Raw genomic sequence first — 14045 nt, 5'->3', positions numbered from 1 at the left:
CTAAACTGGCAGTCAGACATCCCTCTCACAATCCTGGACCACTGGCTCTAATTTCTCACCTGCCTGCCTGCCTGGTCACCCCTAACTGACGCCCCCCCCACCGGCCTGTCTCTCACTGCCTCTGTGTGCTGGCTTGATTGCCCCTAACTGTCCCCCCCACCCCCCCGCTGTACTGGTCGTCGCTAACTGCCTCCCGCTGCCAGCCAGGTTGCCCCCAACTATCCCCTCCCTGATGGCCTGGTCGCTCCTAACTGCCCCCTGTGCTTGCCTGGTCACCCCTTACTGCCCCCCTGCCAGCCTGGTCACCCCCAACTGCCCCCCTGCTGGCCTGGTCACCCCCAACTGCAACCCCTGCCAGTGGTTACCCCTAACTGCCCCCCCCCCGCCCCCGCCGGCCTGGTCACTCCATGCAGCCTGTTGTTCAGTCATTTGGTTGTCCCTCACTAACCCTCCTGCTGGCCTGGTCATAGGTAGCCATCTTGTAAGGGTGTGGAGGTTAATTTGCATATCACCTCTTTATTATATAGGATAGCTTTCTTTCTCATTCATCAAATCTCCATTTATGTATTACAAATATATCCTACACCTATAATCTTAGAAAAACACTGCTTGAATTGATTTGAGTTTGAAAAATCCCTAACTTTGTGAATATGGGGGCCTGGGATACAAAAGTGTTAAGAACCTATGGGAAAAAATTTCTGAGACACAGCTACTTCCTTCACAGTCACTGCCTGGAGGAGTTGTACAGATTTCTTGTTTCAATATTGCAATCTCTTCTTAAACAAGCTCTCATATCTTGTTTTGGGTTATAAAGCTCTAAATAAAAAACAACTGTCCTCCCCGCCCCCGAGAAAACAAACAACCCCAAATTGCTTGAATTGAATCAAATCCTGCTCAGAAACCTCCAAAGGATTCCCATCAACTCCTGAATACAGATCTGAGTCTACAGATTTCAAGTTCATAGCTCCTGAGTTTGAAGGCTTATTCTTTACCAGTTCTCTAAAAGTTCCTGCCTAAGTCATTTATTGAGTCTGTTTTCTGCACATTCATTGCTCTTCTCTCTCTCCTGGCTTTGATTTATACTCTTCCCTATTTCTTGGCTATGTTTCCCTTTAATTATGACTTTTAAAATTCTACCTATCTTTCAAAGGCTTAACTCAAGTACTACTTGCCTCATGCTCACCGAAACTGGACTATCCTTTATTTTGTCTTTCATGTAGGAAGGAAAGAAAATATGTACTTACTATGTATCAGGCCCTACTTCATTCAAACCCATGGCTTAAAATACTAAACATATGATGACAACTCCCAAATTTATATCTTTAGACCTTTCCCTTCAACTCCAGACTCTTATCGTCAATTACTTCCTCGATATTCCTTGATATTGGAAAGTGATAGGCATCTGTTAACATGACTAACATTAAACTCTTAACTTCTCTCCTGAAAAACAGTTCCTCCTCTAGTGTTTCCTATTTTTGTGAATAACACTTTCATTTATTTATTGCTTAGGCCCTGAACTTTGAAGTAATCCTTGAACCCTTTTTCTTATGTCCTTACCCATTCAATCGGCAAGCTAAATTAATACATTCTGAATCCAATATCATTAGGTGATAGTCTGTCACCACCACCAAGTTTAAACCATCAACTACCCCTGGCCTGGACTTTAGCAATAGCATCTCCCCTCTTCCATTTTTGTCTCTCTTGACCTATTCTTTACTCAACAGTCAGTGTCCCCTTAAAAAAAAAAAGTTAATGCCTGGCTGGTGTGGTTAAGTGGTTGAGCATCAACCCATGAATCAGGTCACAGTTCGATTCCCCATCATGACAGCTGCCTGGTTTCAGGCTTGATCCCCAGTAAGGGATGTGCAGGAGGTAGCTGATCAACAATTCTCTCTCATCATTGATGCTTGCTTCTCTCTCTCTCTCTCTCTCTCTCTCTCTCTCTCTCTCTCTCTCCCTTTAAAAAAACAAACAAATAAAGTTAAAATTCAATATCCTTCAAAGGCTTCCCTATCACACTTTGGAATAAAATCAAAAGTCTTTATTGCGGCCTATTCAAAGAGCTACATCATCTGCCTGCCGGGCCTCACCCTCTTTTTTCCCTTTGCTCACACTGGCTTCCTGACTGTTCTTTGGTGGCATCAGACAGGTTTCTGCCTTAAGGCCTTTTCATGCTTCAGTGTGTTCCCTTTGAGTGAAATGTCCTTCCCCCGATCATTCCATGATTGGCTTCTTCATTTCATTCAGGTTTTAGTTCAAATGGCACATTCTCATAAAGGTCTCCTTACCCTCTAAATATAGTGATTTTCATCACTTTCTATCCTCTTACTCTATTTTTCTTCATACTATCTGTTTTTTATATTTTATATCTGTTTCATATCACATTAGTACGGGGTAGTGAAAAAGTAGGTATACAGCTGTTCATATGGAAAACACAGTAATAAATAATAATCCTATCTAATAAAGAGGGAATTTGCTAATTGACCCTCATGCCATCGCAAAGATGGTGGCACCCACAGCCAATAAGGAGGGAATATGGCTGACTGCCACACCCTCAAAGATGGTGGCACCCACAGCCACAAGATGGCTGGCAGGGGAGGGCAGTTGTGGGCAACCAGACCAGCAGGGGAGGGCAGTTAGGGTTGACTGGGCCTGCAGGGGAGGGATGGCAGTTAGGGGTGACCAGGCCTGCAGGGAAGAGCAGTTGGGAGCGACCGGACTGGCAGGGGAGGGCAGTTGGGGGCGACCAGGCCAGCAGGGGAGGGCAGTTGGGTCAATGGGGCTGGCAGGGGAGCAGTTAGGAATCCATCAGGCTGGCAGGGGAATGGTTAGGGGGTGATCAGGCTGGCAGGCAGAAGCAGTTAGGGGCAATCAGGCAGGCAGGCAGGTGAGCGGCTGAGAGCTAGTAGTCCTGGATTATGAGAGGGATGTCCGACCGCCCATTTAGGCCGGATCCCTATCGGCAGTTGGACATCCCCAGAGTGGTCCCAGATTAGAAAAAGTGGAGGCTGGGCTGAGGGACACCCCCCGCACACACACACCGCAGTGCATGAATTTCATGCACTGGGCCTCTCATCTATAATAATAAAAGCATAATCTGCTAATTAGACTGGACATCCTTCCTTCCAGACAAAGCTGCAGTGGGTAGGGGCCACGACAAAGGCAGCAGAGGCCCCCTGGCTGTGGTGGCGGTGGGCAGAGGCTCTGCCGCAGAGGCAGGGGCCAAAGTCCTTGGACGAATTTCATGCATCAGGCCTCTAGCACAAGAATAAACTCTGTGCTTTGCAGACTCATAACTGTAAACCTACTTTTGTACCACCCTGTATATGTTCCCTACTGTCAGTGATTTTGCTCATTCTTTTCACTATTGTGCCTTTAACACCTAGAACAGGGTCTGACACATAATAGAATATTTGTTGAATGAATAAATGAATTCAAATATTTGTTGAATGAATAAATGAATAAGACATGGAAATGCTTACCTTTAAGATGTGGCATGATTTTCAAAGGCCAGCATGCTAGACATTCTACCTCTAGCTTTCTGCCTCATAACTAAATTGTTTCCAAAACCTCCCAATTATATTTCTGTACCTTATTGGTCCCAAAATTTATTACAATTCCTTTCTGACCTTAATTGACCACACACTTTATATATAAACCTACTATCTCTGCCGCCATTAGAAAAATCATCAAAAAGGGGGTTTCATGCTCATCAGAGATCTTACGATTTGCTTTTATAATGGCATCTCCTGCTTTCACTATCAGCTCTGCCTGTCCTTTGACAAAGACCCTTGGTATAGATCAGTGATGGCGAACCTTTTGAGCTTGGCGTGTCAGCATTTTGAAAAACCCTAACTTAACTCTGGTGCCGTGTCACATACAGAAATTTTTTGATATTTGCATCCATAGTAAAACAAAGATTTATATTTTTGATATTTATTTTATATATTTAAATGCCATTTAACAAAGAAAAATCAACCAAAAAAATGAGTTCACGTGTCACCTCTGACATGCGTGTCATAGGTTCGCCATCACTGGTATAGAGAGTATATGGGGGCAGCAGTTACAGGATAAATCTGCTCCCCAAATTTCATTGAATACGCTCTTTTCCCAAGGCCCATCTATACTGTGGTTACCTGAGGAGTCTCAGATAAAAAGAGCACTTGTCTATATTGTTCCTAATCCTATATAATAAAAGGCTAATAAGCAAATTGTCCCCTTGACCAGGAGCTTGACCAGTAGTTTGAACAAGGGGCAGGGCTGGCTGGACAACCTCCCACATCCCTTCCTCCGGGCCAGACCAGCCTGATCCCCCTGATCAGGGCGGGCAGGCCAGACCCCCCCTGCCCCATGCACGAATTCATGCACCAGGCCTCTAGTAAGACTATAATAGGGGCATATGGTAAATAGATGGTGTTTGTGTTCAGTAGTTCCTTCTCTGTACCAGTTTTCTCCTTTTGGTACTCTCTCCCATTTCAAGTGCTTCTTCACAAACTTAATCATTAATCTATCTAAGGCAATCTTGGTCCTATAGTACCTGATTTGCCAGTCCCAACCCCCAATCTTATTTTGTGAGTGTTGTTGCTCAAGTCCTAAGAAATAGGCTGACCATGTTCAATAATTCTTTTTCTATAATTTTTTTTTGTTTGGTATTTTGGTTTGGCTATCATCTTAGCAAAAGGTCTAATTTTTTGTCTATGGGACATATGATATATGTTAGGTACATTTCTAGGGCCAAGTTCATAGAGAATCATGTATATAGATATTTTCTCTAATATAAGAAAATGGACATGTGCCCCAAACACACATACAGCCTTGACATACCCCATTCAGTTGAATAGTTATTTGATTTTTGAAGTTAGATTTAATGATATTCAGTTGATTGTTTATAGTTGATAGTTATTAAGATCTTATAAAAGAAGTACAACTGGAAAGGTTCTTTTACTTTAATTCTTAAGTATAGAGCCAGCAGTTTAGATGTAACTTAATACTTATAGAGTAATCTTGGTTTATACCTCTAGAAATTGAGGTAAAGTGACAAAGAAGTAGAATAAACCATATGAAAATTGAGTCTTCAGAATAAAAATATATTGGAATATAAACTTTAGATTCTTAGAGGAAGCAACTTCCCTTATTTACTATAGCTTATACTGAGAATAAAGAGTCAGTGGTTCACAAAAAAATAAAATTTTATCATTATTGTCCTTTAAAATTTGGTCTATAGTAAGTCCTGTGATTTATGTAACCAGTATTTATTTTCCTGCACTGAACATTTTAATACAATGCATTATGAAATCTAGTTATAAACTTAAGAGAAATATTTGTTATAGTATAAGCAAAATAAATAAATTGAGATGAAAGGGATCTTATCTGAAAAAGAAATACTTAGTTAGCTTTAAAATCATGATCACATGTGATTTATAACTCAGAAGTAACCAGATAATTAAAATAATCACTTTCACTTTTATAAAGCTGCATAGAAGACATTATCTAGTACATCTTTTTAACTTTTAAGTATATTAAAACTCTTTCCTTCTATGGAGAGATGAATTCTCAAAATTTGGAGAGCTAGTGAGCTCAGTTATTTCACTTACTTGATCTCTTCCTGATTTATGTGATGTCATATGACGTTCAAGTTGGGTTCTGTATGCAAAGGTGTAACTGCACAAAGAGCAACTAAAGTTATCTTCATTCTTTTCATGGCGATATTTAATGTGTTCTTTTAGAGAGGTAAAGCGTTTATAGCCTCTATCACAATACGGGCAGGTGAGTAATTGGGAAAATGCATCTGGTGTTCCTGTAAAGCAAGATCATAAATTTTAAAAATTGAAAAAAAAAATCAGCATATTATATAACTGTCTAACCATTATGCTATATACCTGAAACTCATATAAAATAATATTGGATGCCAACTGTAATTGAAAAATAAATTGTAAGAAAAAAAAAAAAGTTACCAAAGCTACCAGTGAGTCCTCCTTAAGCTCTATGCAAGATATTAGGCTTCCCAGTTTATATGTGATCCTCAGAACAATATAATTATACTTACTTTATTTTATAAGTGCAAACATGAATAAGGCTCAGAAAGATTAAATAACTTAAAAGTCACACAGCCAGTAAATGACTAAGTCAGGATTCAAATGTTTTCTGTCTGACTTTAAAATCCCATTTTTTTTACTAAACTCTAATTCTTTTCTTCTTTTATATGGTCAGACAAAAACAAGAAACAAAAGTAAAATTAGAATGTACATTACATTTGTAAATGTACACGTATTAATGGACTTGTATACCATAACAGAATCTTTTTATAGGTAACAATGTCATTATTATTTATTTAATGTTCATCCTTTCAAATTTCAAAATGCGTTACTATCTTCAGAGAGTAAGTAGTACATAGCTAGACTATTTTTCTAAGACTCATTGTAGTTAGGAGGCCATATGACCATGTTTAGACTAAAAAAAAATGCATGTATTTTGGAGAGGGTGGTGTTAGTAGGAGCCAGATCTAGGCTTGGCCCATAAATATTTCTTGTGCATGATTATTCATCTTCTTCCCCCTACTGAAATACAATGAAAAATTATCTGTATAATTTTATATGAGTAAATAAACATAGGATAGCTTTCAGAAAAAAGTATTATGCATAAATTGGGCTTCACTAAATGAACAATACGTAATTTTGGAACCGTGTAACCTGACAATCCTAAAATGTAGTATTACTTTGTCAATTAATATTATTTTATCTTTATTGTTGAGAATATTACAGATATCCTTTGCCCCTTGTTCCCCCTTCATCCAGTTCCCATCCCATCCCAGGCCTTTGCCACCCTATTGTATGTGTCCATAGGTAATGCATATATGCATATGAGATCTTTTCTTCCTGCTCCCTCCACCCCCCTTCAAACTGAGAATTGTCAGTCTGTTGCATTTCTATGCCTCTGATTCTATTTCATTCACCAGTTTATTCTGTTGATTAGGTTTCTTATTAGTTTATTTTGATTTTTAGATTGAATTGTTGATAGATATGTATTTGTTGCCATTTTTAGTTCATATTTTTTATCTTTATATTTTTCTTCTTCTTCTTCCTCTTCCTTTTCATTTTCCTCCTCTTCTTAAAGAATACCCTTCAATATTTCACGTAACACTGGTTTGATGGTAATGAACTCATTTAGCTTTTTCTTGTTGGTGAAGCTGTTAATCTGACCTTAAATTCCAAATGATAGAATAATCTTGGTTGTAGGTTCTTGCTATTCATCACCTTGAATATTTCTTGCCACTTCCTTCTGGCCTGCATAGTTTCTGTTGAGAAATCAGCTGATAGTTATATGGGTGTTCCCTTGTGGGTAACTAACTGCTTTTCTCTTGCTGCTTTTAAGATTCTCTCTTTGTCGTTAGCCCTTGGCATTTTTATTATGAGGTGTCTTGGTGTGGTCCCTTTGAGTTCCTCTTGTTTGGGGCTCTCTGTGCTTCCTGGACTTATAAGTCTATTTTTTTCACCAGGTAGGGAAAATTTTGTGTCATTATTTCTTCAAATAGGTTTTCATATCTTGCTCTCTCTCTTATCCTTCTGGTACCTCCATGATGTGAATGTTGGCTATGCTTACAGTTGTCTCTGGGGCTCCTTACACTATCTTCCTATATTTGAATTCTTTTTTCGTTTTGCTCTTCTGATTGGGTATTTTTTGCTTCCTCATATTTCACATTTATTTGATTCTTGGAATCCTCTAGTATTCTGTTGAATCCCTGTGTATTATTCTTTATTTCAGTCAGTGTATGCTTAATTTCTGACTCCTGTTTTTTTCCATGTGTTTGGTATTCTCACTAAGATCCTTGAAAGTCGTACTAAGTCACTTGAAGGTCTCATGAAGATTCTTGAGTAACCTTGTAACTGTGGTTTTGAACTCTATCCAGTAGTTTCTATTTTTCTCATTTATGACATGTTTCTTTGTCTCCACATTTTGGCTGCTCCCCTGTGTTTGTTTTTGTGTATTGGGTAGAGCTGCTATGTCTCCTGGAGTTGGTAAAGTGGTCTTATGTAGAAAGGTGTCCTATAGGGCCCAGTAGCTTAGCCTCTTCAGTCAACTGAGCAGGGTACTCTAGGTGTGCCCCTTGGTGGGCTGTGAACACAGTCTTGTTGTAGTTAAGACTTGATTGCTATTGGTGTCACTGTGAGGAACTGACATCCAGGCCAATTAGCTGTGAGGACCAGCTGTGACTACAGTGGGAGAGCTGCTATGCAGAAGACACCCTATGAAGCAGGACTTGCTTTAGTGTGGCTTTGGTACTTACTGAGTCTGTCGCTTGAGTATGTTGCTTATGGATGTGTAGAGTTGTAATCTGGTATGGTCTGATGTTGTTCACCAGATGCACTGGCTCTTGGGTGTCCTTGGAGGTGCAAAGTCAGCCACTGCCAGGGGCCACCCAGTGGGAGCTACAGAGAGAGCTGCAGATTCCTCCTATATGTATTGGGCTTAGAGGTTTCCAAGTGAGGCCCAGCTGTGAAGCAAGGCAGGCTGGTGCTAGTGCTGAGTCTTGGGCCTTTTATTGATAGATTTGGGGCTTCCTGACCCAGCTGCAACTTGTTTGAGAGATTTTAGCAAGTCTGAAGCCTGAGCAAAGACAAGCCATTCATATGCAAAAGCCACTGTACACAGGTTGGGTGGGGCTGCAAATTGGATGGGGCAGACTCTCAGGGAATCATCAGGGCAGAGCAAACAGAAATGGCTTCCAGTCAGCCCTGGACCCAGGAGTTCCCAACACAGGAACAATGACCCCTTTGAGCACCTCCATCTGGGAGAAAGCCACCCTGAGTTCCTGCCCTGATGCCAGACAATCCAGTTTCTCCTTGTATGTGTCTGGGTCCCCCAGAGCCTCTCCCTGACACTGGAACTCAGAGGAAACAGGACCTGGTAAGTTCAGTTCATGCTCTTGCCCTTTAAGAGGAACACCTGGGCCTCCAGCAGCCTCTATGTCACTAAACCCCTATCCCCACTGGTTTTTACAAGCCATAGTTATGGGTACTTCTTTTCCAAGCTCTGGGAGCATGAGCTGGGAGTCTTATGTGGGGCTGGGACCCCTTGTTCCTCATTGGGGGGGCCTCCGCAGAAACAATATCCCTCCCAACTAAAGAAGTGGCACTCGTGTGTGCTGGTCCAGCTTTATTCCATGCCTCCACCCCTCCTAGCAGTCTCAATGTGCTTTCTTCTTTCTCTAGTTTTAGGACTTCCATTTCGCCAGCTTTCAGGCGGTTCTGGATGATAGTTGTTCTTTATTTTAGCTGTAATTTTTATGTGGTTGTGGGAGGTGGTGAGTATAGGCATTTATATACACCACTATCTTGGTTCTCCCCAGTTTTTCTTTATTTTCTTTCTTTCTTTTTTTTTTTTTGAACCAAGTCTGTTTTATTATGAACTTCCCACTCAGGACTCCTTTCATTGTGTCCCACAGATTTTGGATTGTTGTGTGTTTATTTTTATGTTTCCAGAATGTTTTTATTTCATCTTTGATCTCTTTGGTAACCCATTAATTGTTTAGTGGCATGCTATTTAGCCTCCATGTATTTGGTTGTTTTTTAGCATTTTTATTGTAGCTGATTTCTAATTTCATGTCATTGTGGTTTGAGACGATGCTTGATATGATTTCAATCTTCTTGAATTTGTAGGGACTTAGCTTATGTCCTAACATGTAGTCTATATTTGAAAATGTCCCATGTGCACTTGAGAAGAATGTATATTCTGTAGCTTTGGGGTGGAATAATCTGAAGATGTCAGTTCCATCTGTTCTAGAATGTCATTTAGGATTGCTTTTTTCTTATTTATTTTTGTAGTGTCTTTATCTGATTTGGGAATTAGGATAATGCTGGTCTTGTCAAAAGATCTTGGAAGTCTTTCCTCATTCTGATATTTTTAGAATAGTTTGAGGAGAATAGGTGTTATTTCTTTGAATATTTAGTAAAACTCACCTGTGAAGCATCTGGTCCAGGACTTTTGTTTGCTGGGAGTTTTTTTAAATTTCAATTTCATTAGTTGTTATTGGTCTATTCAGGTTTTCTGATTCTTGCCGCCATCTTGGTTCCTCAATGAATATTATTTAACTAAGTTTTCCATATTTGATTTATTTCTTCAAAGAAATAAGTTCCTAAGTGACATCTTATTGTAAATGTCATCTCTACCTTCATTTTGATTTTCTTCTAGGAAAATAGACCACCAAAGAAAATTTCATAACAATATAAAAAAGTTTCATAAATATATGTTACCTTTACTGAAATTCAAGCTTATATAAATTAAATATCTTGCTCAAATAACAGCCTACATATAATAGACTGAGCACCTAACTCGACAAAGCTAGGTAAACATGCTAATATATGTATCAAAATATGAATATGAATATTTTATTTAATATATTAAAAATCAAACAACTAAAACTCCCAAAGTTTAGGATGGCATCTTTCATTAGTAAGGCAACTGGTACCAGAGAGTTTTCTGTTGGTGATGACTTTAACATGACCCACTTCTTTGGGGACTAGATTAGCCACATGATGAAATTCTTTGGAATCATATTATGTTTTGTCTAGTATGAATTTCCTATTTGTACTGGCAAGTGAGAAGTCAACATTTGACACATTCTCTTTGCCAGACTGCTAGTCCATCCTATTTACAATGGCAAAAGTCAGAGTTCACTATTTTAAGTGTTCATTATTGGCACCAGAATCACAATTATTTCCATCACTCAAACTCAAGCTGCTTATACTCATAGTGTTAGAGAGCTGTCTGCTCTCATTTTTTATGTCTTTTTTTGCCTTCATGATTAACCCCGCTAATTAATAAACAAAATACTAATATTTTGTAAAATGACAGGCTGCTTATATAGGGTGTCCCCCCAAAATATATACAGGCACTTTGAATAATTAAAAAGGCAGTTGTTTATTAAAATACATGTCATTTTCAAAATTGAGCTATCAGCTGTCAAAGTGTGTATACTTGGGACACCCTGTATTTTAACAGCAAGTAATCACCTTAATAAATCAGAATCTATTGAATTTTTTCACATATATAAAATTTGAATTTAATCTTTACGTCACTAGCATGTATAAAACAATAAAAAAGTAAATCTAAATATTTGACATTATAAGCAAGTTATAGAATGCAGGTTTAAAAGTTAAGTGAAAGTTTTGTTTCTATTTTTGAAAATATTGTATTGTTTTTTTAAAAAATACTTTTTTAGGAATAAAGGCTTGTCATATAAGGAAAATATCTTTTAGAATTCCTATAATAAACTGAAGGTAGCAAATGAATACTACTAAAAAGACAACCTTCTTGGTCATTTTATTTATTTATTTATTTTTTTAAATATATTTTATTGATTTTTTTTTACAGAGAGGAAGGGAGAGAGATAGAGAGCTAGAAACATCGATGATGAGAGAAACATCGATCAGCTGCCACCTGCACATCTCCCATTGGGGATGTGCCCACAACCCAAGTACATGCCCTTGACCGGAATCAAACCTGGGACCTTTCAGTCCGCAGGCCGATGCTCTATCTACTGAGCCAAACCGGTTTCGGCATTCTTGGTCATTTTAAAAACTTTCTATAATTTATTTATGCATCTGTGACCATTGATATATTTATCTAAAAAATTCAATTTTTTTGTATCTTCCTCTTTCTTTGGTAGTTAGCATAACATTTCAGACTGATAGTGTTATTTGATATAAAACCTTTGAAAAATCTTGATTTGCTCCCCACTAACTCAGAATTTTTGAAAATCAACCTACTAGAATAAAGATTGCCTGTTCACAACTTAGGAAGTGAACATGGAGGGCATGTTTAACCTGCTAAACTCAAAGGGCTTGTTTAACCTGCAAAAACTTTAAAAATTTAAGAGTTTCTGAAGATAATAACTTTTTGTATTTAAACAGATGCTACTGGTGTGACAGACTATCTATTGTGAAATACTCTATTAGCAGTATATATTTTATATTATACTAGCGGCCCGGTGCACGAATTCATGCACTGGTGGGTCCCTCAGCCTGGCCTGTGCCCTCTCGCAATCCAGGACCCTTCGGGGGATGTCAAAGAGCAGGTTTTGACCCGATCCCTGCAGGCCAGGCCAAGGGACCCCACCAGTGCATGAATCCATGCACTGGATCTATTGTCTTATATAATGAAAAGGTAATATGCAAATTGACCCTAATGGCGAAATGACCAGTCACTATGACACACACTGACCACCAGGGGGAAGATGCTCAATGCAGGAGCTGCCCCCTGGTAGTCAGTGCGTTCCCATAGGGGGAGCCCCGATCAGCCACAAGCCAGGCTGATGGCTGTAAGTGCAGCGGCAGCAGGGGGAGCCTCTCCTGCCTCCTTGGCAGCACTAAGGCTGTCTTCCTGCCAGCTTAGGCCCGGTCCCCCAGGGAGCTGAGGGACCCCCGAGTGCATGAATTTTCATGTACTGGGCCTCTAGTCCTATCTAATAAAATACAAAAAGGGTAATTAACCGTACCTCCGCTACACTTCCCATTGGCTAATCAGCAAGATATGCAAATTAACTGCCAACAAAGACGGTGGCTGGAAGCCATGCAGCTGAAGCAAGCAGGAGATTTGCTTGCTCCAGTGATGGAGGAAGCCAAGGTTCTCCGCCTGCTGCGGCCTGCTCTAAGCTCTGAAAGCAACAGCTCCAAAAGCAACAAAGTTTCAATTATAGAAGCTAAACAAATCCAAGATACCTGCTTTCAGCCAGCCACGGCCTCAGAGCTGGAGTGAGCAGGACGGCAACAAAATTTCAATTATAGAAGGCAAACAAACCCCATCTTCTAATTAATTTCCTTTTAATGTGCATGAATCTGGGCACTGGGTCAGTAGTAGGATTATAATGCCAATAACCACAGACTCTCCAAATATACAAATATTGATAATCAGCACACTGTCATTAAGCTGAAATGTAGTGTTCCCAGGGGCAATAATCTATAGTGTTCATATATGTGAACTTTTGGCACAATGGAAAAAAAGTTCTGAAGTACCCTACTTCTATTTACTTTGTCACTGATTTAGTTACAAAAAATATCTCTATTCTGGAGTTAAACTTCTGTTTGTTCTCTTTTTTTTTCATGGTTTATACCTGATTTAAGGAAAGTAGTTGAATTTATTTTGTTTTTCTATACCATCTTTCTCAATTTCCTTCAAAAATTTAAAAGTTGATTGATACAATACCATTTACATTAGCATCAAGAAATTTGAAATACTTATGTATAAAGCTAACAAAATGTGTATGAAATTTATATGAGGAAAACAACAAAACTCTGATGAACAAAATCAAAGAACTAAATAAATGGAGAGATATTCCAACTTCATTGATAAGGAAACTCAATATGGTCAAGATGTCAGTTCTTCCCAACCTCATATATAGATTCAATGCAATCCCAATATATGTCCTAGAGGGTTGTTTTATGGATATTTATAAATATTCTAAAGTTTATATGGGGAGCCAAGAGGTCCAAAATAGCAAATACAATACTGAAGAAGAACAAAGTCAGAGGACTAACACTACCCAACTTTAATACTTACTATAAAGCTATAATAATCAAGACATGTGGTGTAGACAAATGGATCAATGAAATAGAACAGAGAGCCCAGAAATAGATCCCCATAAATACTGTCAACTGATCTTTGACAAAGGAGCAAAGGCAATACAATAGAGCAAAAACAATTTTGTCAACAAATGTAATAGAACAACTGAACATCCTCATGCAAAAAAAAAAAAAAATTGAATCGAGACACAGACCTATACACCATTCACAAGTATGAACTCAAAATGGATCACAGACCTAACTGTAAAATGCTAAACTATAAGACTCCTAAAAGATAAGAGGAGAAAACCTATATGACGTTGGTTATGGTTGATGCCTTTTTAGATACAACATTAAAGGCACAATTTATATAAAAAGTAACTGATAGGCTACATTTCATTAAAATTAAATTTTGCTTCTGCTCTAAGAAAGATAATTATGAAGAGAATTAGAAGACGAGCCAGACTGAGAAAAAGTTTTGCAGAAAAC

At 38.8% G+C, this 14045-nt stretch overlaps 1 protein-coding gene across 16 annotated transcripts in view; it reads right to left on the bottom strand.

Annotated features, from left to right (window-relative positions):
* The window catches only part of ZEB1 (zinc finger E-box binding homeobox 1), a 306513-nt gene that overhangs the window by 21124 nt on the left and 271344 nt on the right, over nucleotides 1-14045 (bottom strand). For all 16 annotated transcript variants that reach the window (XM_059712316.1, XM_059712331.1, XM_059712361.1 and 13 more), the window contains one exon: nucleotides 5595-5797. In XM_059712316.1, coding sequence (XP_059568299.1) covers nucleotides 5595-5797 — 203 coding nt within the window. The remainder of the gene's footprint in view (nucleotides 1-5594; nucleotides 5798-14045) is intronic.

Source organism: Myotis daubentonii, chromosome 1, assembly GCF_963259705.1.
Source record: "Myotis daubentonii chromosome 1, mMyoDau2.1, whole genome shotgun sequence".
Taxonomy (NCBI): domain Eukaryota; kingdom Metazoa; phylum Chordata; class Mammalia; order Chiroptera; family Vespertilionidae; genus Myotis; species Myotis daubentonii.
Note: the sequence above shows the minus strand (reverse complement) of the source record. Positions and strands in the feature narration are given on the sequence as shown.